General features: G+C 35.6%; 1 protein-coding gene across 1 annotated transcript in view; it reads right to left on the bottom strand.

Annotated features, from left to right (window-relative positions):
* HDAC9 (histone deacetylase 9) overlaps positions 1-27,702 on the bottom strand; it is an 899,218-nt gene that overhangs the window by 23,383 nt on the left and 848,133 nt on the right. Inside the window, exon 26 of the mRNA XM_035020706.1 lies at positions 1,048-1,132. Coding sequence (XP_034876597.1) covers positions 1,048-1,132 — 85 coding nt within the window. The remainder of the gene's footprint in view (positions 1-1,047; positions 1,133-27,702) is intronic.

The raw sequence follows: 27,702 nt of genomic DNA, 5'->3' as shown, positions 1-27,702 counted from the left end.
CCTCCCCTTCTTCATCTGTCAGTTCCTTTATCTTAGTCTTTTTTCAGAGGTTTTGGTCCCCAGTATTTGAATGTTTACATTTCCATTCTCTGAAAATCTTTAAATATGGACTTTATTCCAGTTATGATATATAGTTAATAAATATTTATGGGGCACTTATGACCAGGCATGAATGAAATTAAGTAAAGTGGAGATTGTTATGAGCTCCTGTATGGCATAATTTGTAAACAGTCACAGCACTGTATGAATGAATCATACAGAACTCCAAATACACCCATATCTACAAACTGCTACTGAGCAAGCAAAGGCAAGGACTCAGAAAGCTAGCAGGAGGCTTCTTCAGTGGTGTTTAAAACATGCTTCTATAGGATGATAGCAAAGCTAAGGGTTTTCCTGATTCTTCTTCACATATAATTTTGCCATTTGGTTTTCCCCTTCATGCTAATGTTCACGTTAATTCCTGCTTGAATTGTGTGTGTGTGTGTGTGTGTGTGTGTGAGAAAGTGTTACCATCTAAAAAAGAGTATCTCTTCACAAAGTAGTAACAATATGAAGGGACTGGATAGTAAAGTTTCTGACTTCCTTGCTTTCTTTAGTTGTATTTTCTAATAGTGAGGCTTTCTCATTAACTTTTTTCCTCTCTTGACAAACTTAAAACCAGTAAATGATTGCTGAATTCCAACATCATTAGGACACAACTTACCCTTAGTTAAGATTAGACAATATAATAAAAATTTCTAGATTAATTTCATTGTTTTGGATAGACACTTAGTGATAGCAATGAAAAAAAATCCAAGTACTTGGAAAATATGAGAAAAACAAGATTCTAAATCTAATGCCTCTGAGTTACCAGTATAAGGTTAGATCGCCACAGTAAGAGCAAGGCAGTAACACATTTAGGTATGAATATATAATATGTGCAAATTATAATTCTAAATATGTTTCTCATATTTGGAAACTCAAATATGTTTTTCATGTGCTTTCATTTTCAATATGTTTAATTAGTTGTACCTGATTAGAAATTAAAAAAAAACTTTAAAGACATACTTTGAATTTCAATGATCTTCTGTAAAGAAACAACAGCATTCATATTCGGGGTTTGGTGGAGAATATCTTCGGCAAGTGGCTCCAGCTGCAAGAACAGTAGATAATAATGAGCAGAATATTATGACTTTATAGTAAGTCTGACAGAAGCAAAGCAAACTGAAACAACTCCCCTCCCCACAAAAAAAAGCTTGCTCGAAGAACTAGTTAATATTTTCATTTTGCCAACAGTAGTTCTAGAAGTGTAGCCAATTTTATTTTCTGTTTTGCAGCCATATAACTGAATTCCAAGGGACTTTTCTATTGGTCACAAAACTAATCTATGAAGTCCCTGAAGCAGGTGCATGTCTGTGTATTATTCATTAAAAATCTGAGTTATTTGTGTAATTTTTGTAGGTTCTTCACAAACCAAATTCCATCATGTCTGTATATGCAGCTGGGCCCTGCAAACAAAACCTCAGGGAAGTTGTAGTAGACAGAAAGTGGGCAGTCTATTATCCATACTTTTGCAGTGTTTTTACATCCAACCACTTCACACTTCTGGACACTTCACAATAGAAAGCCATGAGACACAGCTGCTTTTATCCAACTGCTATTAAATAAATGGTAGAGAAAATGTTCAAATAAAACCAAAGCTAAATAACTGTATTTTTAGGGGGAAATAACTGCATTTTCATTTAACTTCTACTGTTCTTATAACTAAGCAGATGTCCATGTGGAAACATGGGATAAATTCCTGTCTTGCAAATATATCATGATCCTCTGGAATTACACTGATTTTTCATGGACAAGCTTAGCAAACATTGCTTTGCAAGAAATGAAGAGGAACTTTAAATAATTTATGGAGTGTTTTGGCAGAACTAAATCTGATGCTACATCCTAAGAATACCTTGATGATGTAGCTTGGTGTATAGCACCAGAAACTGCATAGCCAGAACACTTGCAAACAAAATAGCTGTCTAGCTACTGTGACCTAGAAATTAAAGAAAGTAATAGTAACAAAGGTATTAACAAAAAAGGAGTTTTATTAGAAAATTTAAAGTTAATAGTCTCAAAATGATGGTCAAACTATAATATGCCATGAAAAGGAACCAATGTCACTAGACATTATACTGAAATACAAACTCATCTATGTCTCTTCATCTGAAGAAAAAAACCTAAAAACTCAGGAATTCCAAGTTTCCATAACATATGTGAGTGAATCTTCCCCTCAGGGTCTCTCTGAATTGATTATTCTATACTTCAATCATGGAATCTAAAACAATAGCACCTTTCTTCCAGATGCCATAGAATAACCGACTAGCTTAGGGTTATTTATACCTGGGTAAATTCACGAAATAGAACTTTCAAGAGTGTTTTTCTTAGCTGCCAAAGAAAAACCTTTAAAACATCAAAAGGTTATTTGGAATTCAGTTTAGTGAGAGAGAAAAAACGTGTCAGTGCTGTAATCTCAAATCTTAAAATTTTTAAAAATAAGTTTTTAAAAATCTGGTATTTCAGACAGTATCTTCAAGAATATGTTATCCTAGTAATATGCTCTTAACTCAGAGAAACTAATGAATCATAGGCAGAAGGTTACTTGAAAAACTTACTCCAGAATTAGATAGGGTTGAGCTACCTTGCTTATAAATACTCTTTCCTTTCACTCTGTCTCAGAGATTAGAGAAAAATTTTATTAGAAATCAGGTAGATTTTACTAATAAAACATTTTGAAACATCAATGTTCAAATATCTAAGAACAAAAGAACGAGGTGATTTCAGCATATAGCTCTTCAAAAAGCTTTCCTGAGACATTGGAGTAAAAATGCTGACAAATTGAAAGGTGCTGCCTACTGGAAAGGTTCTGAAACTCTCTTGCACTGAGGTTTGTGGGCTATTTTTAAGACCTGGGTTATGCAGAATGTAAATGTGATTTAGGGTGTTGAGATTAAAAATACAAACAATCCTAAACCTCCAATTTGGAATCGTCAGTTGGATATGAAAAAGTTGTGTCTACTTATAAAAGCAACCTAGAAAATTAAAGCAATTACAGTGATAATTTAAATCTCCCAAACCATTTCCCTGCATGTTTTAGGTGAATGTCATTTAGAGGATTTAAACTTCAATAAATTGCCCCAATTTGCTTCATTTTAAGGGTATACACACAGACAGAGATGAATTCAGAAAGTTATCAATGTAGGTTCTTTATTTTTGATTTGGTAGCTCTGCAGAGAAGGTAACAGGTACTACTCTGAATTGGCAAGTAGGCAAATGCCATTTAGAGTCTGTTTTCAAAAAATTAAAACCTTGTATAGAGGGACCACAGAATTGTCTTTTCTAGAGTGTTGATTTAATCATTCACAATTAAAAGCACTAAAAACATCTGATTAAAGCAGCTATTTAACAAATATTTATAAGTATTGGTCATTATTAGTAATCTAATAACTAACTGTAATGAAATAATATTAAATGAATAGTCATTTTTCTTAAATTTGGGACAAAAACTAAGAATATGCAGTAAAGCTGTTAGGTATTTAGTTTGGCTAAGAAGATGTAGCAAAATCATTGGCTATTGAGTCTAATCAATGTTAGTTAAGAGTTATTGAAAGATAAATAAGGATATATTTTATGTAAATCCGAGTACTTTTGTATTTAATACTTATAGGAAGATAAAGCAGATGCAGATGTAGGAAATATCACACACCCATCATGCTATCTTTGTTGAGCATTTCCATCAAGTAATAATAATTATCAGGAAGTAATAAGATTCAAGATAATTTTAACACAACCTCTTGACATATGAAGTTCTCATCCAGCTTTATTAGATCTAAAGCTTAAATTCAACCATTACTTACAGAACTTTATAGGAATTTTCTGACTCAGTGACAGGACATTTATTTTTCTACATTTTTTACACAAAGTGGCAACACCATATTGATGTATTCAGATGTTTGCTAAGTTTTACATATCATGTAATTTCTAAGTATACAGCTATTTTAAAACACCATAAAAAATGTGGCCATTATTGTGTTGTAAATAAGTAATTTTCATATTCTTTGGAATCAGATCATTTAAATAACCAAAGTCATTTTAGTTGCCTAAGATGCATTTATAGAAATGGGCAAGGGTATCCTTGGAGAAGCTCTTGAATAACAATTTTAAAACTCACTCTGTACTCATGAGACATGAAAATCAACTTCATTATTTTCATGATTCAGAACAGAAGAGAACAAAGCTAAATAGAGATTTTGCAAATAGGTACATGAGGATAGATGTATACATTAATCAAGCAAAAGATCTACTAACTACTCTTGTTAGCTTTTATGTTTCCCAAATATGCCAAGTATTTTCACACTTTTATGCCTTTATTTATTCTGTTTCTTCTAAATTTGATTTTCTCTATCCTTATTTGAATTGGTGAAACCTTACTAAATCATCCAAAGACCAACATAAACAATGCCCACTCTGTGACATCTTTTCTAAAATTCTTTGATAGAGCAAATTGCTTCCACTTCTGTGCTTTCTTTCCACACAAATATTCTTGTTTACTCTACACATTTTATTGTAGTAAGCCACGTCTGTTATTTTCTACTTTGTTGTGAGCCATTTAAAGGCAAAGATAGAGCCTGGGATAGGGTGGGTATTTTAAAAATGTTGAATGAATGAAGGAAAGAGTAATTGAAAGAAAACATGAAGAGGCTGCCTTTATTCTGCCCTCCAGAGCTGAGGCCTAAGTGGAATAGGTTCTTCTCTTGGTTGTCTGCTATAGTCAGGGTATGGTTTAGGGTGAAATACTAGGAAGAACAACAGTGATAATTCATTTTTAAATCAATATAATTGATTTTAATTGATGTTTTGATTTTTGAACTTTAATTGATTTTGAAATTGAGTATCAATTTCTTTAAAACTTACTTATTAATTCCAGTAATGTATATATGAATAATTTTGTACAGACTTTCTACATACACAATTATATCATCTGTAAAAAATAACAGATTTGTTTATTCTTCTCCAGTCTTTATTTTTTTTCTTACCCCATTGCACAGTCTAGGACCACTGTGCAATGTTAAAATGAAGCAGTAAAAGTGAGTATCTTTGCCTTGTTTTTGATTTTAAAGAAAATTTCCCATATTTCACCCTTAAATCTGATGCATACTGTAGAATGTTTGTAGATATCCTTTATCAAATTAATAAATTTTCCTTTTATTCCCAGTTTGCCAAAAGTAGTCATCAAAACTGGGTGTTTAATTTATCAACTGATTTTTAAGCATCTACTGAAATGGTATATTTCTTCATCATTCTCTCAATGTGGCAAATTATAATTACTTATTTTGGAATTTTTTTAAAAGGTTTTATTTATTCATTTGAGAGAAAGAGAGAGGGAGAGAGAGGAAGCCAGAGGGGAGAGGCAGAGGGAGAAGCAAACTCCCCGTTGAGAAAGGAACCCGACTAAGGCTGGATCCTAGGACCCAGAGATCATGACCAGAGCAGAAGGAAGATGCTTAACCATCGGCCACCCAGCTGCTCCTTATTTTGGAAAGTTAATATATTCCTGGCTTAAATACAACTTTGTTATGGGTTTTTAAGATGTTGATGAATGGCTAATATTTTGCTTAGTGTTTTGACTGCTATGCTTATGAGCAAGATTTTCCTATAATATTCCTTTCTTATAATGTTCTTTTAAGTTTGAGATATCATATTATACTGGTCTCAAGAAAACAGCTGTGAAGTGTTCTTCTCATCCTCTCCTCCATTTACTCTATAACAGTATAAATTATAGAATTCACTGATGAAGCTATGTGGGTCTAGTATTTTCTCTTGGTAAATTTGGCATTCAAGATTCAATTTTGTTAATAATTATAGTGCCATTCAGATTTTCTGTCTTTCTGATTCGGTTTTTGCAAGGTTATATTTTTATAAGAAATTTTCCATTTCAAATAAAATTTCAACTTTTTTTACATAACAATTTTTCTTTAATACATTAAAATTTGTAGTAAGACCCCCCTTTTCATTTTGAGTACTGGTAAAGCATAACTTTTCTTTGTCAATCAGTCTTGCTAGAGTTCTATCAATTTTGTTAATTATTTCAAAGAACTAAACTTTGACTTTTAAAAATCATATATGATTTTTGTTTTGTAATTCATTATTTCTTCTCTTTATATTTCTTTTGCTTACTTCATGTTTAATTCATTGCTTTGATTTTTTAACTTTTTTAACTTCTTCAGTTGTATGCTTCCATCTTTCTACTCTAATATACACATTTAATATTTTTATACTTACCCTAAATTCACCTTTATATACATGACACAAATTTTAATATTTCATATTTTCATAATCATTCAACTCAAAATATTTTCTAGTTTCCATCGTGATTCCTTTGGCTCATGAGATACTGTATTTTGAAATTTCCAAATAAATGAGGTTTTCCAATTTTATTTTTATTTCAAATTATATAATTATTTTTTCAGTTTTGTTTTTATACTTCATTTTATTTTACATCATTGGTATCTTACTTTTATTTTATTTTACTGTAGCAAGAACACTTAACATGAGATCTAACCACTTAACAAATTTTTAAATGTATAATACATTATTGTTGACTATAGGCATAATGTCATAGAGCAGATCACTAGAGCATAATTATTCATCTTGCTTGACTGAAACTTCATGCTCATTGATTAGTAACTCATTTCTATCTCCCTCTAGCCCCTGACAACTATCATTCCATTTTCTGATGCTATGAATTTGATCATTCTAGATACTTATGTAAGCGGAATCATGTAGTATTTGTCTTTCTGCAACTGGATTATTTCACTTAGCATAATGTCTTCAAGGTTCATTTATGTTTCACATATTGCAAAATTTCTTTCCATTTAAAGGCTGAATAGTATTCCATTGTATGTATATACCACATTTTCTTATTCATTCATCTCTCAGTGAACATTTAGCTTGTGTCCACATCTTGTCCTTGGTAAATAGTGCTGCGATGATCATGGGAGTGCTATTATATCTTCAAGACCGTGATCTTGATTCTTTTGGATAAATATCCAAAAGTAGGATTTCTGTGTAATATGGCAGTTCCGTATTTAATTTTTTGAGGGCCCTGTATACTGTTTTCTAGAGCATTTTTCATTTCCACCAACAGCATGCAAGGGTTCCCATTTTTCCACATCCTTGCCAACACTCATCTCTGGCATTTTTTATAATAGTCATACTGACATCCTGACAGATATGAGGTGACATCTCATTGTGGTTCTGACTTGCATTTATTGACGATTAGTGACATTAAGCATTTTCTCATATACTTTGTGGCTATTATAGGTCTTCTTTGGACAAATTTCTGTTCAAGTTCTTAGCCCATTTTAATATTAGGTTATTAGTATATTTTACTACTGAGCTGATAAAGAGTTCTTATATATTGTAGAGATAAACATCTTATCAGCTACCTGGTTTGCAAATATTTTCTCCAAGCCTTTTCACTCTCTTGTTTCTTTTGCTGTAGAGCTTCTTAATTTGATGTAGTCCTACTTGTTTATTCTTGGTTTTGTTGCCAGTGCTTTTGGTATCATATCCATGAAATCACTACCAAGACCAATGTCATGAAACTTTTCCTGGTTTCTTTAAAAAGTTTTATAGTTTGGGGTCTTACATTTAAATCTTAATACATTTTGAATTCTTCTTTGTGTGTGATGTAAGATAAGGGTCCAGTTTCATTCTTTTATAAGTGGATAGCCAGTTTTCCCAGCACCATTTGTTCAAGAGACTATCCTTTTTCCATTATGTATTCTTGGGACCCTTGTTTAAGATCAGCTGACCACATATGTGCTTTCTATTCTGTTCCCTTGGTCTACAAGTCTGTCTTTATGGCATTTTTGCCATACTGTTTTAATTACTGAAGCTGTGTAATCTATTTTGAAAGTAGGAGGTATGAAGATTCCAGCTTTGTTCTTCTTTCTCAAGATTAATTTGTTTACTTGTGGTCTTTTGTGGTTTCATATGAATTAAAAATTTTTGTTCTATTTCTGTAAAAAATGCCACTGGGATTTTGATAGGATTGCACTGAAATGTTGATCACTTTGTGAAGTACGGTCATTTTAACAATATCAGGTCTTCCAATCCATAAACATTCCATGGAATGTCTTTGTGTTATGTAATATTGATTCTGGTTTAATTTATTGTGGTAAGAGGTTATACTCTGTATGAATTCAATTAGGTGAAATTTATTGAAATTTACTTCATGCCCCCCAAATATAGTTTGTTCTTGAAAACATTATGAGTCCTTGAAAGGACTGATACTCTGCAGTTATTGAGTATGGCCCATTATATATTTCAATGAGGGCTAGTTTATGAAAATATTTAAATCTACATACCTCCTTTTTATTGTCTTCTTTCTCAATGAGTTTCTGATGAGGTGTGTTAAAATCTGTCATTATGATTGCAGTTTTGATTATTTTTCCATTTGTTTTTTTCAATTTTTGCTTGATATGTTTTGAAGCTGTGTTATTAGATATATAACTTTTGAATTGTCTCATCTTCTCAGTTAATAGAATATTTTACCACTATGAAGCATTTCTATCTCTAGTTCCTTTTTTTGTCTTAAAGTCCACTTTATCTGATATTAATATGAGCTCTCCTTCAGTTAATTTCTGTAGTTTAGTTTTTTCTTCACTTTTTTATATTCAAACTTTATTATTATATTACAGAAAGTGTACCTTTAAACAGCACTCTTTATTACAATGTGATAACCTTTGCTTTTATTGATAAACTAAATCCATTTATATGTCTTTTGTGGAACTGTACAAGCTGATTCTAAAATCTTATATGAAAACACAAAAGGGACAAATGTAGCCAAGACTATCTTGAAGACAAAAAATAAGTAGGAGATTTGTTCTAACAGATATCAAGACTTCTTATACAACCACAGTAGTTAAGGCAGTCTAATAATGTCAAGAAGACAGACAAACAGATCTGTGGAATAGAATAGCATCTCCATGAGTATATAGACAAAGATACTACTGCAGAGCCATAAGGAATGAGGAGAATATTTGCATGGCTTTGGGTACAAAGAAAACTTTAAAAGAATACAAAAAGAACTAATCATAAAGGCAATGATAGATTTGAACTACATTAAAATTATTTTTATTTATCAAAGGACATGATTTTTAGACAAGATATTTCAACACATTTAACCAACAATACATGAAGAACTGCTCAAATCAGTAGGAAAAATGACAATCTGAAAGTGAATAAAAGACTTAATAGGTACTTCAAAAATGGAATATACAAATAATCAAAAAGTAAATGAAAATCTGTTTTACTTCATTAGCATTTTGCAAAGACAAAACCATGATGATATACTATCACACACCCAAAAGAATGTCTAAAATTTTAAAAGACTGACAATAGCAAGTGTTGGAAATATACAGAACAACAGAACAGTCATATGCTGCTGGTAGGAGTATGAATTGTGACAACCACTATGGAAAACCGTCTGTTATTACCTACAACAACTAAACACATGCAAATCCCACAACCCAGCAATACCATTGTTAGATATATAGTCAACAGAAATGTGGTACAAATGCATCAAGAAACATATATAGAAGTCTATTATAACATTGTACATAATGGCCCCCAAACTGAAAAATTCTCTATATTCATTAAAAGTAGAATTAAAAAATAATAAAATATAAAAGTACAATAAACAAACTATGGCATTTTCCTATTCTTTTTTTTTTTTTAAGATTTTATTTATTTATTTGACAGAGAGAGACACAGCGAGAGAGAGAACACAAGCAGGGGGAGTAGGAGAGGGAGAAGCAGGCTTCCCGCGGAGCAGGGCTCTATCCCAGGACCCTGGGATTATGACCTGAGCCAAAGGCAGCCACTTAACTGACTGAGCCACCCAGGCACCCCCATTTTCCTATTCTTTTTATGAAGTGTAGTACTATATAATAGTACAAGTGAATGAACTATAGCTAGTTGCAATAACATGGATGAATCTCACAAACATAATACTGAGCAACAGAAGTTATATACAAAGAGATAATATATTGTATGATTTCATGTATATAAAGTTAAAAAATAGGTTAATTATGTTAGAAAACAGAAAATTGGTTACTTTCGGAAAAGAGTAAGGGAGTACTAACTGGGAAAGGAAATATGAGGCCTACTGAAGTGATGAGATTATTTTATTTTTTGACTTGGTTGATGGTTATATATGTGCTTGATTTGTAGTATTTCATTGAGTTTTACATTCATACCTTATACAGTTTTCTGAATATTATACTTTACAATTAAAGACATTTAAAAAAGAGAATATGTTTTCTGACATAAGGGAATAGGAAACTAAGTCTGGTTCTTGAGTCCGTATTTATCCTACTATACTATCATGTATTTAAGGAAAAAAATGAGATTATAAGTGTTTCAGCAAAAACAACAAGCTATATTCCTAGATTCAGGCTACAAATTCACTTACAAAGGGATTGAAACATGCACTATAACATGCAAAGCAACACAGAAAAAATTGAGAAAGGGTTCAGTTGTCAGGATCAAAGATATTGCAGAACTTTGGAAGAATATGATGATCAAGACCAAGAGGATAAGGGAAGTAGTTTACCATATAGACCTGACCTTCAATGCTGATGAACTATTATCAATTCCCCAGTGAGGAGGGATTGGCGGTTAAAACTCAACTTTCATTTAACTAATTGTCCTAGAGATGTCTGCAATTAGTTGTATATGTTTAATTTGATTGCTTAAGTAAATCTGGTTATAATTTTATCCACATTGTGATTCATGAGTCATTCTCAAAATAATCCCTTTTATTCATCTGAAGTCATTAAAATCCTTGACCAAACAGATTAGGAAAAAAAAGAAGAAGAAGTAAATCAGGATGGATTCCATTGGTAATCAAGTTACTACACTGACAGACTACTGAGATTATTCAGACTGAGTCTGCCCATATCCTACCTATATGTGGATAATGAAGGGTGATATCACATAGCAATAAAGAAACATCCCTGGCCAAGAGGAGTGATATAAACCTAACAAGTCTTGAGAGTATCAGGAAAACCAAGAAACAAAGGGTAAAGTCATGACCACGCAGCCCACATGAGATATTGAAGGAATCCTTGAATAAAATAAAGAGAGATGCACAGGCTAGAATCTGAGATTATTACTGAGGTTATTTGCTCTATTTATTGCTGGGGTACCATGACACTGGGGCACCTGGGTGGCTCAATCAGTTGAGCATCTGACTCTTGGTTTTGGCTCAGGTCATGATCTCATGGGTTGTGGGATGAGCCCAGCATCAGGCTCTGTGCTCAGTGGGGAGTCTGCTTGGGGATTCTCTCCCTCAAACCTTCCCCCCTCCCCGACTCTCTCTCTTTCTGTAAAAAATAAGTAAATACTAAAAAACAACAACAACAGGGGCGCCTGGGTGGCTCAGATGGTTAAGTGTCTGCCTTCGGCTCAGGTCGTGATCCCAGGGTCCTGGGATCGAGTTCCGCATCGGGCTCCCTGCTAGGCGGGGAGCCTGCTTCTCCCTCTGCCTCTGCCTCTCTCTCTGCCTCTGCCTCTCTTGAATAAATAAATAAAACATTTAAAAAATAATAATAATAAAATAAAAAATAAATAAACAACAACACAAAGCTACCATGACACAAAATATCAGCTAATGAATGGAAGAAGGAAGACTATGAGTAAGTGCCTCTATTCGCTATCATATCCAAATAGTACCCCATAGTTTCTATGATATTGAACTACGGCAAGTTTGGACTTTGTGGCATAATTAAACACCCGAGCAAGAACTAGGTAAATAATTAAAAATGAACTTAAATGTAAAAAGAAGGCATAGTGGTCTGTTGGAAAGAGGATAATGAATGTAATCTGTTGGATAATTCACACTATCAATATTTTTAAGCCTTGAGGTAGGATTATGGATGTGCAATGCAATGAGAAAACATTTCAAACCACAGTTGAGTTAGGGAAATACTATATATATAGAAAGGTGCATGTTAAAATGAAGTTTTAGTAACATTGAAGGGAAGTTTGCTCAGTGCTTTATGTGTAGTTTCCTAACACAATGCCCATAGTTTAGATACTAACTTTTATAAAGAAGGCTTAACTCATTCTATATGCCAAAAACCTTGTTTTCTTGTCCTTGTTTTTCAAATAAGCTTAAATTTGATAGTTATACTTGGTAAGTTCTCCTGTTTGGTTGTCTTTGATCCTCAGTTTTCTTCCCACTGCATGTGTTTTTAAATTTTCTCTTCTTTAATTTGCATGTTTTTAAACTGCTTTTCCTTACTTATTTTTGTTTGTTTAGTAAAAAGATTTGTACTATACTCTTCCAAATGTCGATTTTTCTGCTAAGAAGACCTGTTTCACATCATGTAGCAGTGGTGTGCTGGTAAATGTTTAACAGAAATAGCTGTAATTTGTAGCATTTGCTGAATTCCATGATGTAAATATTCCCACCAAGGCCTATTTCAAGATACCAGTGTGATGTCCCTGAACTCAGATTTGAGTAGAGATATACATACACTTAGCTCTGACATTGAGAGCCAGCTCCAACATATCACTGATAGACTATTGTTTTGTTTATTAATAATCAGGGGAAAACTTTGCCTAATGATTATTTGCTTAAGAAACTCTTTTTTTTCTTATATGAGAGTCTGCCTTTTTCAAAAATTACACACTGTTTTATTGTTATTTTACCCCAAAGTATGGGGCTTATTTGTTCAATTCTTCCATATTTTCCACAGAAATTCCAATTCCTTATCATATTCCATATCACTGATCCAGCCTCATTATTTACTTTTATTCCATTCAAAGTAGCCTTTCCTCTGCCAAAAATAAAACAAACCCAAAACAGAGCCACCCACAATTCCAAGAAGTCTTAATGTCTTTATCTATATATTTTTACTACAACAGATAAATCCCTTTGATTTTAGCTTGTCAAAATCTCATTTTTATTCAAGACCAAGGTTAAATATTACCTCTATTAAAATATTCCTCCATCCTCATAGTTAAAAACAAAAGGCCCTATATTACATTCCCAAAGTATTTTGTTTATATTGTTTTTAATGTTACTTGTATTAGAACTTTTGGGAAAAAATAGATGTCCAATAAAAAACTACTGAATGAACGGGCAGATAAATGAGTGTCATAACATGTTTACTTCACCACTGAAAAGAAATGCTTTCTTTCTTTAATTGGAACCCTCTGAAATATCTAGGTTCTCAGCCCACATTCCTTTTAACACCTTCTGGAAAGCCTAAAGACAAACAGGATATAAGATCTACATGATGGAGTTTTGAATTACCAGATATCTTCTACTTTATTTGGCATTTGCTAAAACAGAAAAACAAACAAACAAAATATCCACATATCTCTTTGGCTCTGCTTCTTATAAACCCTATAGAATATAAGAAATGCAAAATCATGGGCCATATCTACAATGGAAAGAATCTTCAAATATTTTCCAAAACATTTTTACTCTCTTTAAATTATTCATACATTCTCTTTCAGAGAATGGATAGGATTCAAAAGTCTAAGAAAGAAACCATGGAAAAACTTATTCTGAACTATCATACACTGTCCCTGTATTCAATTCTACCTTTCTCTACTCATGAATTCCAACTATTTAAGAGATTGCAAGCTTTGCCAGATTCACACCAATTCCCCAATGGAGTCAGTCATACATAATCTGAAGGATGAAAAGATGGCAAAACATCTTTATTTAAAAAGCAAACAAACCCCTGATGACCAACTTGGACAGTACCATCTCAAGAGTTCACCTCAGGGGTGATTGTCAACACCTATTAGAGTTAATTTAAGAGACTTTTTCAGCATCCTTAGAGCAAAAAGTCACCTTGGGAAGATTATCAACATATACTACCACTAAGTGTAGCCATTGCTGCTGAAGTCCAAGTCAGATAAAAGCAGCTAAGCCTACTCAACAGGAGACTGAAGTTATTACAAAGAAGAGGAGAAAGGAGTAAAAGAAACAAGAGAGAGGAAGGCAAGAAGGGAAAGTGTGAAAGAAAAAGAGAAAGGAAGGAAGAGAGGGAAGAAGGGAGGAAGAGGGGCACCTGGGTGGCTCAGTCAGTTAAGTGCCTGCTTTTGGCTCAGGTTATAATCCCAGGGTCCTGGGATTGAACCTGCACCAGGCTTCCTGCTCACTGGGCAGTCTGCTTCTCCCTGTCCCTCTGCCCCTCTTCTTGCTTGTGCTCTCTCTCTCTCAAATAAATAAAATCTTAATTAAAAAAAAGAAAGAAGAGAGAAAGAGGAAGGGAGGGAAGAAAGAGTAAGGGAGGGAGAAAGGGAGGAGAGAAGAAGGAAGGAAGAAGGAATGAAGGAAGGAGTAAAAGACAAACCTTAATAAGAGAGAAGGAGATGTAAAAAAAAGCTAGTTGATATTTTAATAGCATTGTATGGTGATAGGTGGTAGCTACACTTGCAGTGAGCATAGCATAACGTAGCAAAAAGCTGAATCACTGTTATACCCTTGAAACTAATAAGTTGGGGAGCCTGGGTGGCTCAATCATTAAGCGTCTGCCTTCGGCTCAGGTCATGATCCCAGGGTCCTGGGATCAAGCCCCGCATCGGGCTCCCTGCTCTGCAGGAAGCCTGCTTCTCCCTCTCCTACTCCCCCTGCTGTGTTCCCTCTCTGGCTGTCTCTCTCTCTCTGTCACATAAATAAATAAAATCTTAAACAAAAAAAAAAGAAAAGAAACTAATGTTAACATTGTCAACTTTACTAAAATAAAAAACATTTTTTTCCTATTTATTTTTTGATGTAGTGTTCCATGATTCATTGTTTGCATATAACACCCAGTGCTCCATTCAATAAGAAAAAACATGCCATAGACTCAAATATAAGAGCTAAACCTTCAGTACCAGAGGCTGTAGCATCATCTCAACAACTTCCATGTCAACAGCAATTTGTTTTTTTCTCTAACAAGCTTAAACTGTCATTTATTCTGTTTTGACAGGTGGCCTTTTAATGGCCATGTTTCCAACTTACTACCCAAGGCTCTTCCTACTTTATGTCCTCTCCTTTCTTTTACCTGCCTAAAGTTTTTTAATGTTTTTGTTTTAGATTCCATAGGAATGCCAACAGCTTAAGCTTTTCTCACCTCTTGGAAACATTTCTTTCAGGGGAAGCAACCCAGGGTGCTGTTAATTGGCTTTGTATAACAGTAGGCAAATTTGGCCTTAAAGTAACTGTACCATTGTTTGCTAGCCAGCACAAATATAGACTACCAAAATCATTTTCCCTGAGAACCTCACAGGGTTCTATTTCTATTACTGATTCTAAAAATGATGTAACTATTTGCATAAGGATCTCTGATGCCATTTCAAGCAACCTGACTCTCCTGACTTAAATAGTCACTTCAATTTCTTGCAAACCCCACGCTGGCGTTTCTAAGTGCTTCACTGAAGAAGTTAAAAAATATTCATCATACACTGATTGGACTGATAAATCTAAGTTCTGAACTTTGCCAAAAAAAAGAAAAAAATGGACTTCTGGTATGTCTTCAAAATCAGTTGCCTCAAGGAATTTTCTGTACCATGCTTAAATTAGTTTTAATCCAATAGTATATTATTTTGACTGACCTTGTACATATTTCTTAAAAGAATAACTAAAAGATGTTTTGCTAACTAGATCACTTTCACGATAAAAAATATTTAAAAAGAAAAATACCTATTTTGGTTGCGTCACTCAGATAACTTAATTTTTAAAAAATCAAGTTTTTGGTACCCATCTATATATTTACACTAAGATGCAGAGCCAAGAGTTCCTGCTGATTTTATAATCCCTTTGGGTTATGTAATACATATTATTCTGCTGATAATAAGTCATATGAAGCAGCATTTTGCTGTATTGACATGGTCTGGCCAAGAACAACAAGGAAAAGAAATAGCATTTAAAAAACTGGCAAAATGTTTATGAATTCTAATCTCCTGCACATGAATAAATACATCTGACAAAGTGCAGAGTCCCTCAAAAAGGCCCTTCTTGACCTTCCTAATTTGAGTTCAATTGCATGTTCAGTGTTGAGAAGCCAAAGTAGGTTCCGCCAATTTTAAAGCTAAAGCTTTACTACATTTTGCTATTTGTAAAAGTGAAATCCCAGATAATAAGTTATAATTGCCCTATTAATCACTTGAAAAGGGAGTTTGGAGGGAAACTGGGATTTGAAATTGCAATAACTGGTATTTGAAAGATTTTTTTACAATTCTCTTACCTAGACCTTACTACATAAAACTACTGTGAAAACTACATGTATGCACTTTTTAAAATGAGGAGGTACATGCAATATGCCTTATTATACATTATTTTTTCTAACAGAATGAAATTTAAAACTTCAATGTAGTCACGCTGTTAGTCATGATGACCTTTGAACTGGAAAAAATATATAGAAAGCCAGACCTTGGATTATAAATTATATTGTCAATGAAAGTGAGAAGAATTCTTTGTTTCTTAAGTTGTTTCAAGTCTTACATTTTCATTTCCTTTTTTCAAATGAATTATAATGCACAACACACATGTATTTTTCTTCCATTTTTCATTAAAAAAAAAATCTTTCTTTTCTAAGCTTTGTTCCTCTGCATACTGATAGATATGACACACCAAAATTTACCTTTCAAAGTTCAATATACCAAATCCATCTGTTTTCCTTAAAGTATCTTGTGAGAAATTTATAATCTTATTTATATTCCGAAGAAATCTCAATGGAAAAAAAAATACAGAAAACCAGAGATTATTTAAACTTGTCTTTCTTTAGTTCATGATACACAAATTTTAGATTGTGCTTATACAATTAAAGATAGTCAATGAAAAAAGACAAGGTGGTATTTCGGGTATTATAATAACTAAAGCAAATTTACTATAAGATGTCCAGATATTACAGTTGATTAAACTGTCAATATAGCCAAAAATAATCATTTCAGTTGTCATTTACTGGAATTTTTAGCACCTATACATCCACATGGGCATGTTTAAGATTGACCAATGACATTTTTATTCCTTCCTCTATCTCAAGCCTGGTCTTTCTAAAAATGCAGAGAAAAGGTATAGAGTAGTTTGAGAATAGGTCCCAAAATTTAAATTAGGGGACATTTTTCTAATGTCACTAATTGCTCTATGAAAACAGTCTACCTGGTCTCTAGAAATAGCCCATATAATAAAATGACCACAGACATCCCAGTCAAAAGGTCATGCAGTGGAAGGAAGGTACAGAACACAACCATTTAGCTCTTTAGTATATTCAGACAAATTAAGAAAACCATGTAACTCACAAAACTGACTTGAATGTGTTCTGAAATATAGTCATCTCTTAAAGAAAGAGACCACACAAAAAAAATTATTCCATTCTCACTGGAAATCCTCCCTTGGAAGAATAAAGTAGGCCAAGTGTAAAGATTACCAGCCATAGAAATAGAATCTCATTTGTATGGATGTGCTCAAAGAGAGCCAGTGAAATCCATAATCTCCTTTCACATAGTTGGAAAAGTACTTGGCTTTTGCAACTGGGTAACATTTTTTTCTGGGCAGGTCAATCATCCATGGAGCCACAATCCACAACCTACTATGATTTTCTGCACATCTGGCATAAGCCTTTATAATGTAAATATTAAAACCAGTCTGCTTCTCTAAAATGTTTCCATATTTCAAATCAAATAAGTAAGTTGAGACTGTAGGTGAATATGCAAAATATGTTTTCTGGTAGGCAAATAGAGCTCAACATTAACTGACAAGATAGAAGTAGCATTTATTTTTTGCACTCCTTTATTGCCATACATGCAAAACAAAACAAACCAAAAAAAGTCCAACATTATTTTTTAAATCATTTGTTCATTGGAAACTCAGGACTCAAATACTTAGGAAATCTTAGACACCCTGAACTTTGTGTAATCTGAAATAGCAATTCACTAATAATAATACTAATCATTAGATGGCTACATCCTTGAGTTACTGTGCTGCCTAAAATTATACAACAGAGTAAAGACTTAAAGATTGCTCAAGTTTTCTTTCTCAGATTTTCCTTAGGATAAAAAATGTACATATTTACGTCAATAAATATGGCACAATTAGACTTGGAAAAAGATGGTGGAGGAGTAGGGGACCCTATTCCAACCGGTCCCCTGAATTGAGCTGGATATCCACCAGACCACTCTGAACACCCACAAAATCAGCCTGAGATATAGAAGCTATATCTGAATCTCTACAAACAGAATATTGCAGGCGGTTGGTTTTGAGGTATGAAGTGGGGAGCCGTGATTCCGCTGGCAGATATCGGAAGATAAACAGAAGAGGGAGGGAGCCATGGGATCCTGCACTGCCAATGAGCGAAGCCTCTTGTGCTGGGGATGGGGCACAGACTCACAGTCCAGTAGCAGCAGGGAAAAGACTTTAGGGCAGCCCCCCTGGACTGAAACCTGGAGTGGCGGACTGCACATTGTGAACTGGGGGTGGCTGGTGGCTTTAGAAGTACAAAGGGCAGAGACATGCCCTTACTTGGAGGCGAGGACTGGGAGTACTGCTGAGGGGCACACAACCCAGGACGCTGGAGTTTTTAGCAGCATAGACAGAAACGGAGATAGTGTGGCCTGGAGAGCTCACTGAAGAACAGACTGCGATCTCTCTGTTCTGAGGCAGAGGGTTGGAAATGGTCTCTTCTGCTCTGACTCTCGGAAGAGACGCAGAAAGCTGCCAGGAAAGCCACCAGAGAACAAAAGTCCCCCAAAATCGGTTTTCACTGAGCCGATCCCCCATCCCCACAGGGGGCAGGGCAACTCTGCCCAAACAGGGTTGCCTGAGTAACAGCATGACAGGCCCCTCCCCCAGAAGACAGGCTGGGAGAACAAGAGGCTGACAACCTTAAGGTCCCTATAAAACAGATGCATCTTGCTTGGGTTGTGGTCAATATTTTGGACTCTATACATTCCATCAACCACCCCTCAACAGAATGACTAGGAGGAGGAACCCCCAAAATAGGAAAGACTCAGAGACTGTGACTTCTGCCACAGATTTACAAATGGATACAGATATAACCAAGATGTTGGAAATGGACTTCAGGGTAACAGTTATGAAAACGATAGCTAGAATGAAGAAATCGATTAATGGCAACATAGAGTCTCTAAGGGCAGAAATGAAAGCTGAACTGGCAGAACTTAAAAATGCTATCAATGACATCATACTCTAACACCTAGGGTAAACGAGGCATAAGAATGAATTAGTGATCTAGAAGACCAATTGGTAGAAAAGAAGGAAAAGGAGGAGGCCAGGGAGAAACAACTCAAAATCCATGAAAACAAACTTATAGAAATAAGTGACGCCATGAAACGTTCCAATGTCAGAATTAATTGGGATCCCTGAGGGGATGGAGAGAGACAGAGAGGACTAGAAGATATATTTAAGCAAATTGTAGCTGAGAACTTCCCTAATCTGTGGAATGAAACATTCATGTCCTAGAGGCAGAGAGGACCCCTCCCAAGATCAAGGAAAACAGACCAATGCCCCGGCATGTAATAATAAAACTCGCAAATCAAAGAACCAAGGAAACCACTTAAGGACAGTTAGCGGGGAGAGATTCCTTATGTACAGAGGGAGGAACATCAGAATAATGCAAGACCTATCCACAGAGATCTGGCAAGCCAGAGAGGGGCTGGCAATGCATATTCAGGGTACTAAATGAGAAGAACATGCAGCCAAGAATACATTATCTGGCAAGGCCATCATTTAGAATGGATGGAGAGATGCAGAGCTTCCAAGACCAGCAGAACTGAAAGAATATGTGACCACCAAGCTGGCTCTGCAAGAAATATTAAGGGGAGTTCTATGAAAGGAGAAAGACCCCAAGAGTGATATAGAACAGAAATTTACAGGGACAATCTATAAAAACAAGGTCATGATGACAATAAATTCGTATCTTTCAATAATCACTCTCAACGTGAATGGCCTAAATGCTTCCATAAAATGGCACAGGGTTGCAGACTGGATAAAAAGACAGGACCCATCCATATGCTGTCTATAAGAGACTCATTTTGAACCTAAAGATACATCTAGACTGAAAGTGAAGGGATAGAGATCCATGCCAACGGACCTCAAAAGAAAGCTGGGGTAGCAATTCTTAGACAAATTAGATTTTAATCTTAAGACTGTAGTTAGAGACACAGAAGGACACTATATCATTCTTAAAGGATCTATCCAATAAGAAGATCTAACAATTGTAAATATCTACGCCCCCAACATGGGAGCAGCCAACTGTTAACCAAAATAAAGAGTTATATTGATAATAATACGTTAATTGTAGGAGACCTCAATACTCCACTCTCAGCAACAGACAGATCATCTAAGCAGAAAATCAACAGAAAAACAAGAGCTTTGAATGACACACTGGACCAGATGGACCTCATAGATATATACAAAACATTCTACCCTAAAACAAGAGAGTATTCATTCTTCTCCAGTGCACATGGAACTTTCTCCAAAATAGACTATACACTGGGTCACAAATCAGGTCTCAACTGATACCAAAAGACTGAGATTATTCCCTGCATATTCTCAGACCATAATGCTTTAAAGCTGGAACTCAAGCACAAGAAAAAATTTGGAAAAAATTCAAACACTTGGAAGCTAAAGATCACTCTGCTCAAGAATGTTTGGGTCAACCAGGAAATCAAAGAACAACTTAAACAATTCATGGAAACCAATGAGAATGAAAACATATCAGTCCAAAACCTACGGGATACTGCAAAGGCGGTCCTAAGGGGGAAATACATAGCCATCCAAGCCTCACTCAAAAAAATAGAAAAATTCCAAATTCACCAACTAACTCTACACCTGAAAGAACTAGAGAAAAAGCAACAAATGATGCCTAAGCCACACATTAGAAGAGAAATAATTAAGATTAGGGCAGAGATCAATGAATTAGAAACCAGAAACCCAGTAGATCAGATTAACGAAACTAGAAGCTAGTTCTTTGAAAGAATTAAGAAGATCAACAAACCACTGGCTAGACTTATCCTAAAGAAAAGAGAAAGGACCCAAATTAATAAAATTATGAATGAAAGGGGAGAGATCATGACTAACACCAAGGAAATAGAAACAGTTATTAGAAATTATTATCAACAACCATATGCCAAGAAATTGAGCAACCTGGAAGAAACGGATGCCTTCTGGAAACCTATGAAATGCCAAGACTGAAACAGGAAGAAACTGACAACCTGAATAGGCCAATAACCAGTAAGGAGATTAAAGAAGTGATCAAAAACCTCCAAAAAAAACAAGAGTACAAGGCCTGATGGATTCCCTGGGGAATTCTACCAAAATTCAAAGAAGAAATAATACCTATTATCCTGAAGCTATTTCAAAAAATAGAGACAGAAGGAAAGCTTCCAGACTCATTCTATAAGGCCAGCATTACCTTAATCCCCAAACCAGGCAAAGACCCCATCAAAAAGGAGAATTTCACACCGATATCCCTGATGAATATGGATTCCAAAATTCTCAAGAAATTCCTAGCTAATAGGATCCAAAAATACATTAAAAGGATCTTCCACCACGACAAAGTGGGATTTATCCCCAGGATGCAAGGGTGGTTCAACATTCGCAAATCAATCAATATGATAGAACAAATTAATAAGGAGAGAGAAGAACCATATGGTCCTCCCAACTGATGCAGAAAAAGCATTTGACAAAATACAGCATTCTTTCCGGATTATAAATCTTCAGAGTATAGGGATAGAGGGAACATTGCTCAAGTTCATCAAATCCATCTATGAAAAACCCACAGCGAATATCATCCTCAATGGGGAAAAGCTGAGAGCCTTTCCTTTAAGATCAGGAACATGACAAGGATGCCCACTCTTGCTACTATTGTTCAACATAGTACTAGAAGTCCTAGCAACAGTAATCAGACAACAACAATAAAAAAAAGGTATTCAAATTGGCAAAGAAGAAGTCAAACTATCTCCCTTCGCAGATGACATGATACTTTATGTGGAAAATCCAAAAGACTCCACCCCCGAATTACTAGAACTCATACAGCAATTCAGTAATGTGGCAGGATACAAAGTCAATGCACAGAAATCAGCTTTCTTATACACTAATAATGCAACTGTAGAAAGAGAAATTAGAGAATCGATTCCATTTACAGTAGGACCAAAAACCATAAGATACCTCGGAATAAACCTAACCAAAGAGGTAAAAGATCTGTACAATGGAACTACAGAATAATCATGAAAGAAACTGAAAAAGACACAAAAAGATGGAAAAGCATTCCATGCTCGTGGATCAGAAGAATAAACATTGTTAAAATCTCTACGCTGCCCAGAGCAATCTATACCTTCAATGCCATCCTGATCAAAATTCGACATTTTTCAAAGCGCTGGAAGAAACAATCCTAAAATTTGTATTGAATCAGAAAAGACCCCGAATCGCCAAGGAGATGTTGAAAAAGAAAAAGAAAGCTGGGGGCATCATGCTGCCTGATTTCAAGCTATATTACAAAGCCATGATCACCAAGATAGTGTGGTACTGGCGCAAAAACAGACATATAGACCAATGGAACACCAGATATGGACCCTCAACTCTATGGTCAAATTATCTTCAACAAAGCAGGAAAAAATATGCAATGGAAAAAAGACAGTCTCTTCAATAAATGGTGCTGGGAAACTTGGACAGCTATATACAGAAGAATGAAACTCGACCATTCTCTAACACCATACACAAAGATAAACTCAAAATGGATGAAAGGCCTCAATGTGAGACAGGAATCCATCAAAATCCTAGAGGAGAACATGGGCAGTAACCTCTTTGACATCGGTCACAGCAACTTCTTTCAAGATACATCTCCAAAGGTAAGTGAAACAAAAGCAAAAATGAACTTTTGGGACTTCAACAAGATTAAAAACTTCTGCACAGCAAAGGAAACAGTCAACAAATGAAGAGGCAACCTACAGAATGGAAGAAGACATTTGCAAATGACACTACAGACAAAGGGCTGATATCCAAGATCTATAAAGAACTTCTCAAATTCAACACCCAAAAAACAAATAATTGAGTCAAAAAATGGGCAGAAGACATGAACAGACACTTCTCCAAAAAAGACATACAAATGGCTAACAGACACATGAAAAAATGTTCATCATCATTAGCCATCAGGGAAATTCAAATCAAAACCACATTGAGATACCACCTTACACCAGTTAGAATGGCAAAAATGGACAGGGCAAGAAACAACAAATGTTGGAGAGGTTGTAGAGAAAGGGGAGCCCTCTTACATGTTGGTGGGAATGCAAGTTGGTACAGCCACTTTGGAAAACAGTGTGGAGGTGTGGAGGTTCCTCAAAAAATTAAAAATAGAGGTACCCTATGACCCAGCAATTGCACTACTGGGTATTTACCCCAAAGACACAGATGTAGTGAAAAGAAGGGCCTTATGTACCCCGATGTTCATAGCATCAATGTCTGCAATAGTGAAACTGTGGAAAGAGCCGAGATACCCTTCAACAGATGAATAGGTAAAGAAGATGTGGTCCATATATACAATCGAGTATTACTCAGCCACAGAAAGGATGAATACCCAACTTCTACATCAACAATGGATGGGACTGGAGGAGATTATGCTAAGTGAAATAATTCTAGCAGAGAAAGTCAATTATCATATGGTTTCACTTATTTGTGGAACATAAGGAATAGAATGGAGGACATTAGGAAGGGGGAAAATGAAGGGGGGGAATCAGAGGGAGAGACAAACCATGAGAGACTATGGACTCTGAAAAACAAACCAAGGGTTTTAGAGGGAGGGGGGTGGGGGGATTGGTTAGCCTGGTGATGGGTATTAAGGAGGGCATGTATTGCATGGAGCACTGTGTGCTATATGAAAAAATGAGTCATGGAACACTACATCAAAAAACTAATGATGTACTGTATGGTGACTAACATAACATGATAAAATAAAATAAAAATAAATAAATATGGCACAATAATCATGTTGAAGCACTACAGATTTGTAAGATAAAGATGACAATAAAACTTATGTGTTCAGCATGCAGAAGAAAAAATACTTTTTTCCCCTTCATAAATACTACAGAGAAAAGCATAAGTCACTGTTAAAAAACATATGCATGGAGAAGGAGCAAGATGGTGGAGTAGGAGTAGGAGACCTAAATTTCATCTGCTCCCAGGACTCAGCTAGATAGTTACCAAATCATTCAGAACACCTACCAACTCAACAGGAGATCGAAGAAAAGAGTAAGAGCAACTCTGTGAACAGAAACACGACCACTTTCTGGAAGGTAGGACGTGTGGAGAAGTGAATCCAAGGTGATATTCAAGAAGATAGACCATGGGGGGAGGAAGCCTCCTCAGCTGCCTACCGGCAAGTGACACAGCAGCAAAGCACAAAATTGGAACTTTTAGAAGTCTGCTCCGCTGAGGGACATCGCTCCAGTGGCTAAGAGGGGGGTGGGACCCTCACTGGGACAGTGTGGTCTCAGGACCCTCGGGGTCACAGAAAGACCAGAGGTGCCTGAGTGTGGCAGAGCTCCCAGGTATTGGAGCAGGGAAGCCAGCTACAAAGACGGAGCCGAGGAGTGGGCTCCCAGCTCTGGGTTGCCATAAACTGTGATCCACAGCACAGTTGGGCCACTACTCTTCCAGCAGGGACCCAACAAGTGGCAGATCCAGGGAGCAGCAAGGGAGTGCACCACAGGAATCTGCTGGGTTTGGAGACTCCAAACAGGGTTGTGTTCCAGAGATAAAAATGCTCGGTCACAGGCTGGGTGAGCATAGAGTGCAGCCAGAGACCAGGGAGACAGGAGTGATTGACTGCTTTTCACTGAGTGCTCAGTGAGGAGTGGGGCCCTGAGTGCTCGTATCCTCCAGGATGAGAGATTGGGAGGATTCTCGTCCTCCAAAGCTGTACAGAAAGCTTTCAGGGAACAAAGGCTCCCGAGAGCAAACCCAAGAAGATTACTTAGCCTGGCCCCTGGAAAGGGGGGAGCAATTCCGCATCAGGCAAATACATTTGAGAATCACTGCAACAGGCCCCTCCCCCAGATCAGCAAGAACATCGAACCAAGACCAAGTTTACTGATCAATGAGAACAGCAAAACCCTGGCACTAGGGGAATACAGAACATAGAATTCATGGCTTTTTTTCCCAAGATGCTTTAGTCTTTCAAAGTTAATTTTTAAAATTTTCTTTATTTTTCTTTTTCTATTTTTTTTAGTTGAATTTTTCTTCTTTCCCTTTTCAACCAACATCTTATCAATTCCTTTTTTAAAATCTTTTTTAATTTTTCATTTTTACAGTCATATTCTATCTCTTCATTGTATTTAACCACATATACAAACATATAAGTTTCTCTGTCTTTAAAATTTTGGGATACAGTTTCTTCTAACAGATCAAAATATACCCTAAATCTAGTGTATGATGTTGTCCTAGTCTCCTGCCTGATCACATTCTCTCTTTTTTAATTAAAAAATTTTTTTTTCATTCTATTTTCAACCAATTTATCAATTCCTTTTTAAAAATCTTTTAAATTTTCATCTTTACACTCATATTCCCTCCCTTCATCGGATTTACCCTTATTTTTGTATATATATATGTTTTTCTTTCTTTAAAATTTTGGGAGACAATTTCTCCTAACAGACCAAAATACACCAAAAATCTAGTGTGTGGCTCTGTTATATTCACCAGCCTGAACATATTCTTTCTGCCTCCCCGCCGCTCCCCCCCCCCGGTTTCAGGTGTCTTTTGATTTGTTTAGTGTGTATTTTTCTGGGGTTGTTGTTACCCTTTTAGCATTTTTTTTTTTTTTAAGCATTTTGTTCTCTCATTCATCTATTCTCCTCTGGACAAAATGACAAGACAGAAAAACTCATCTCAGAAAAAAGAACAAGAGACAGTACCGACTGTCACTGACCTAATCAATACAGACATTAGTGAGATTTCAGAACTAGAGTTCAGAATGACGATTATAAAGATACTAGCTGGGCTTGAAAAAAGTATAGATGATGCTAGAGAATCCCTTTCTGGAGAAATAAAAGAACTAAAATCTAACCAAGTCAAAATCAAAAAGGCTATTAATGAGGTGCAATAAAAAATGGAGGCTCTAACTGCTAGGATAAATGCGGCAGAAGACAGAAGTAGTGATACAGAAGACCAAATGATGGAGAATAAAGAAGCTGAGAAAAAGATAAACAACTACTGGATCACGAGGGAAGAATTTGAGAGATAAGTGATATCATAAAGTGAAACAACATTAGAAAATTGGGACCCCAGAAGAAGAAGAAAGAGAGGGGCAGAAGGTATATTGGAGCAAATTATAGCAGAGAACTTCCCTAATTTGGGGAAGGAAACAGGCATCAAAATCCAGGAGGCACAGAGAACCCCTCTCAAAATCAATAAAAATGGGTCAACACCCCGACATCTAATAGTAAAACTCACAAGTCTCAGAGACAAAGAGAAAATCCTGAAAGCAGCTCGGAACAAGAGGTCTGTAACCTACAATGGTAGAAACAGTAGATTGGCAACAGACCTATCCACAGAGACCTGGCAGTCCAGAAAGGACTGGCATGATATATTCACAGCACTAAATGAGAAAACTATGCAGTCAAGAATACTATATCCAGCTAGGCTGTCATTGAAAATAGAAGGAGAGATAAAAAGCTTCCAGGACAAACAAAAACTAAAAAGAATTTGCAAACACCAAACCAGCCATACAAGAAATATTGAAAGGGGTCCTCTAAGCAAAGAGAGAGCCTAAAAGTAACATAGACCAGAAAGGAACAGAGACAATATACACCTTACAGGCAATACAATGGCACTAAACTCATATCTTTCAATAGTTACCCTAAATGTAAATGGGCTAAATGCTGCTATCAAAAGACACAGGGTATCAGATTGGATAAAAAAACAAGACCCATAGATATGCTGTCTGCAAGAGACTCATTTTAGACCCAAAGATACCTCCAGATTTAAAGTGAGGGGGTGAAAAACCGTTTACCATGCTAGTGAATATCAAAAGAAAGCTGGGGTGGCAATCGTTATATCAGACAAATTAGATTTTAAACCAAAGACTATCAGAAGAGATGAGGAAGGACACTACATCATAGTTAAAGGGTCTATCCAACAAGAAGATCTAACAATTTTAAATATCTATGCCTCTAACATGGGAGCAGTCAATTATATAAGTCAGTTAATAACAAAAGCAAAGAAACACATTGACGGTAATACAATAATAGCAGGGGACTTTAACACCCCCTCACTGAAATGGACAGGTCAGCTAAGCAAACAATCAACAAGGAAATAAGGGCATTAAATGAGACATTGGACCAGATGGACTTCACAGATATATTCAGAACATTCCATCCCAAAGCAACAGAATACACATTTTTCTCTAGTGCCCATGGAACATTCTCCAGAATAGATCATATTCTGGTTCACAAATCTGGTCTCTACCAGAACCAAAAGATTGGGATCATTCCCTGCATATTTTCGGACCACAATGCTTTGAAACTAGAACTCAATCACAAGAGGAAAGTCGGAAAGAACTCAAATACATGGAGAGTAAAAAGCATCCTACTAAAGAAAGAATGGGTCAACCAGGAAATTAAAGAAGAATTAAAAAAATTCCTGGAAACAAATGAAAATGA

The sequence above is a fragment of the Mirounga leonina genome, unplaced genomic scaffold (assembly GCF_011800145.1).
Source record: "Mirounga leonina isolate KUSES-001 unplaced genomic scaffold, KU_Mleo_1.0 Mir_174, whole genome shotgun sequence".
NCBI lineage: Eukaryota > Metazoa > Chordata > Mammalia > Carnivora > Phocidae > Mirounga > Mirounga leonina.
The sequence above is the reverse complement of the archived record's forward strand: the minus strand, read 5'-3'. Positions and strand labels throughout refer to the sequence as shown.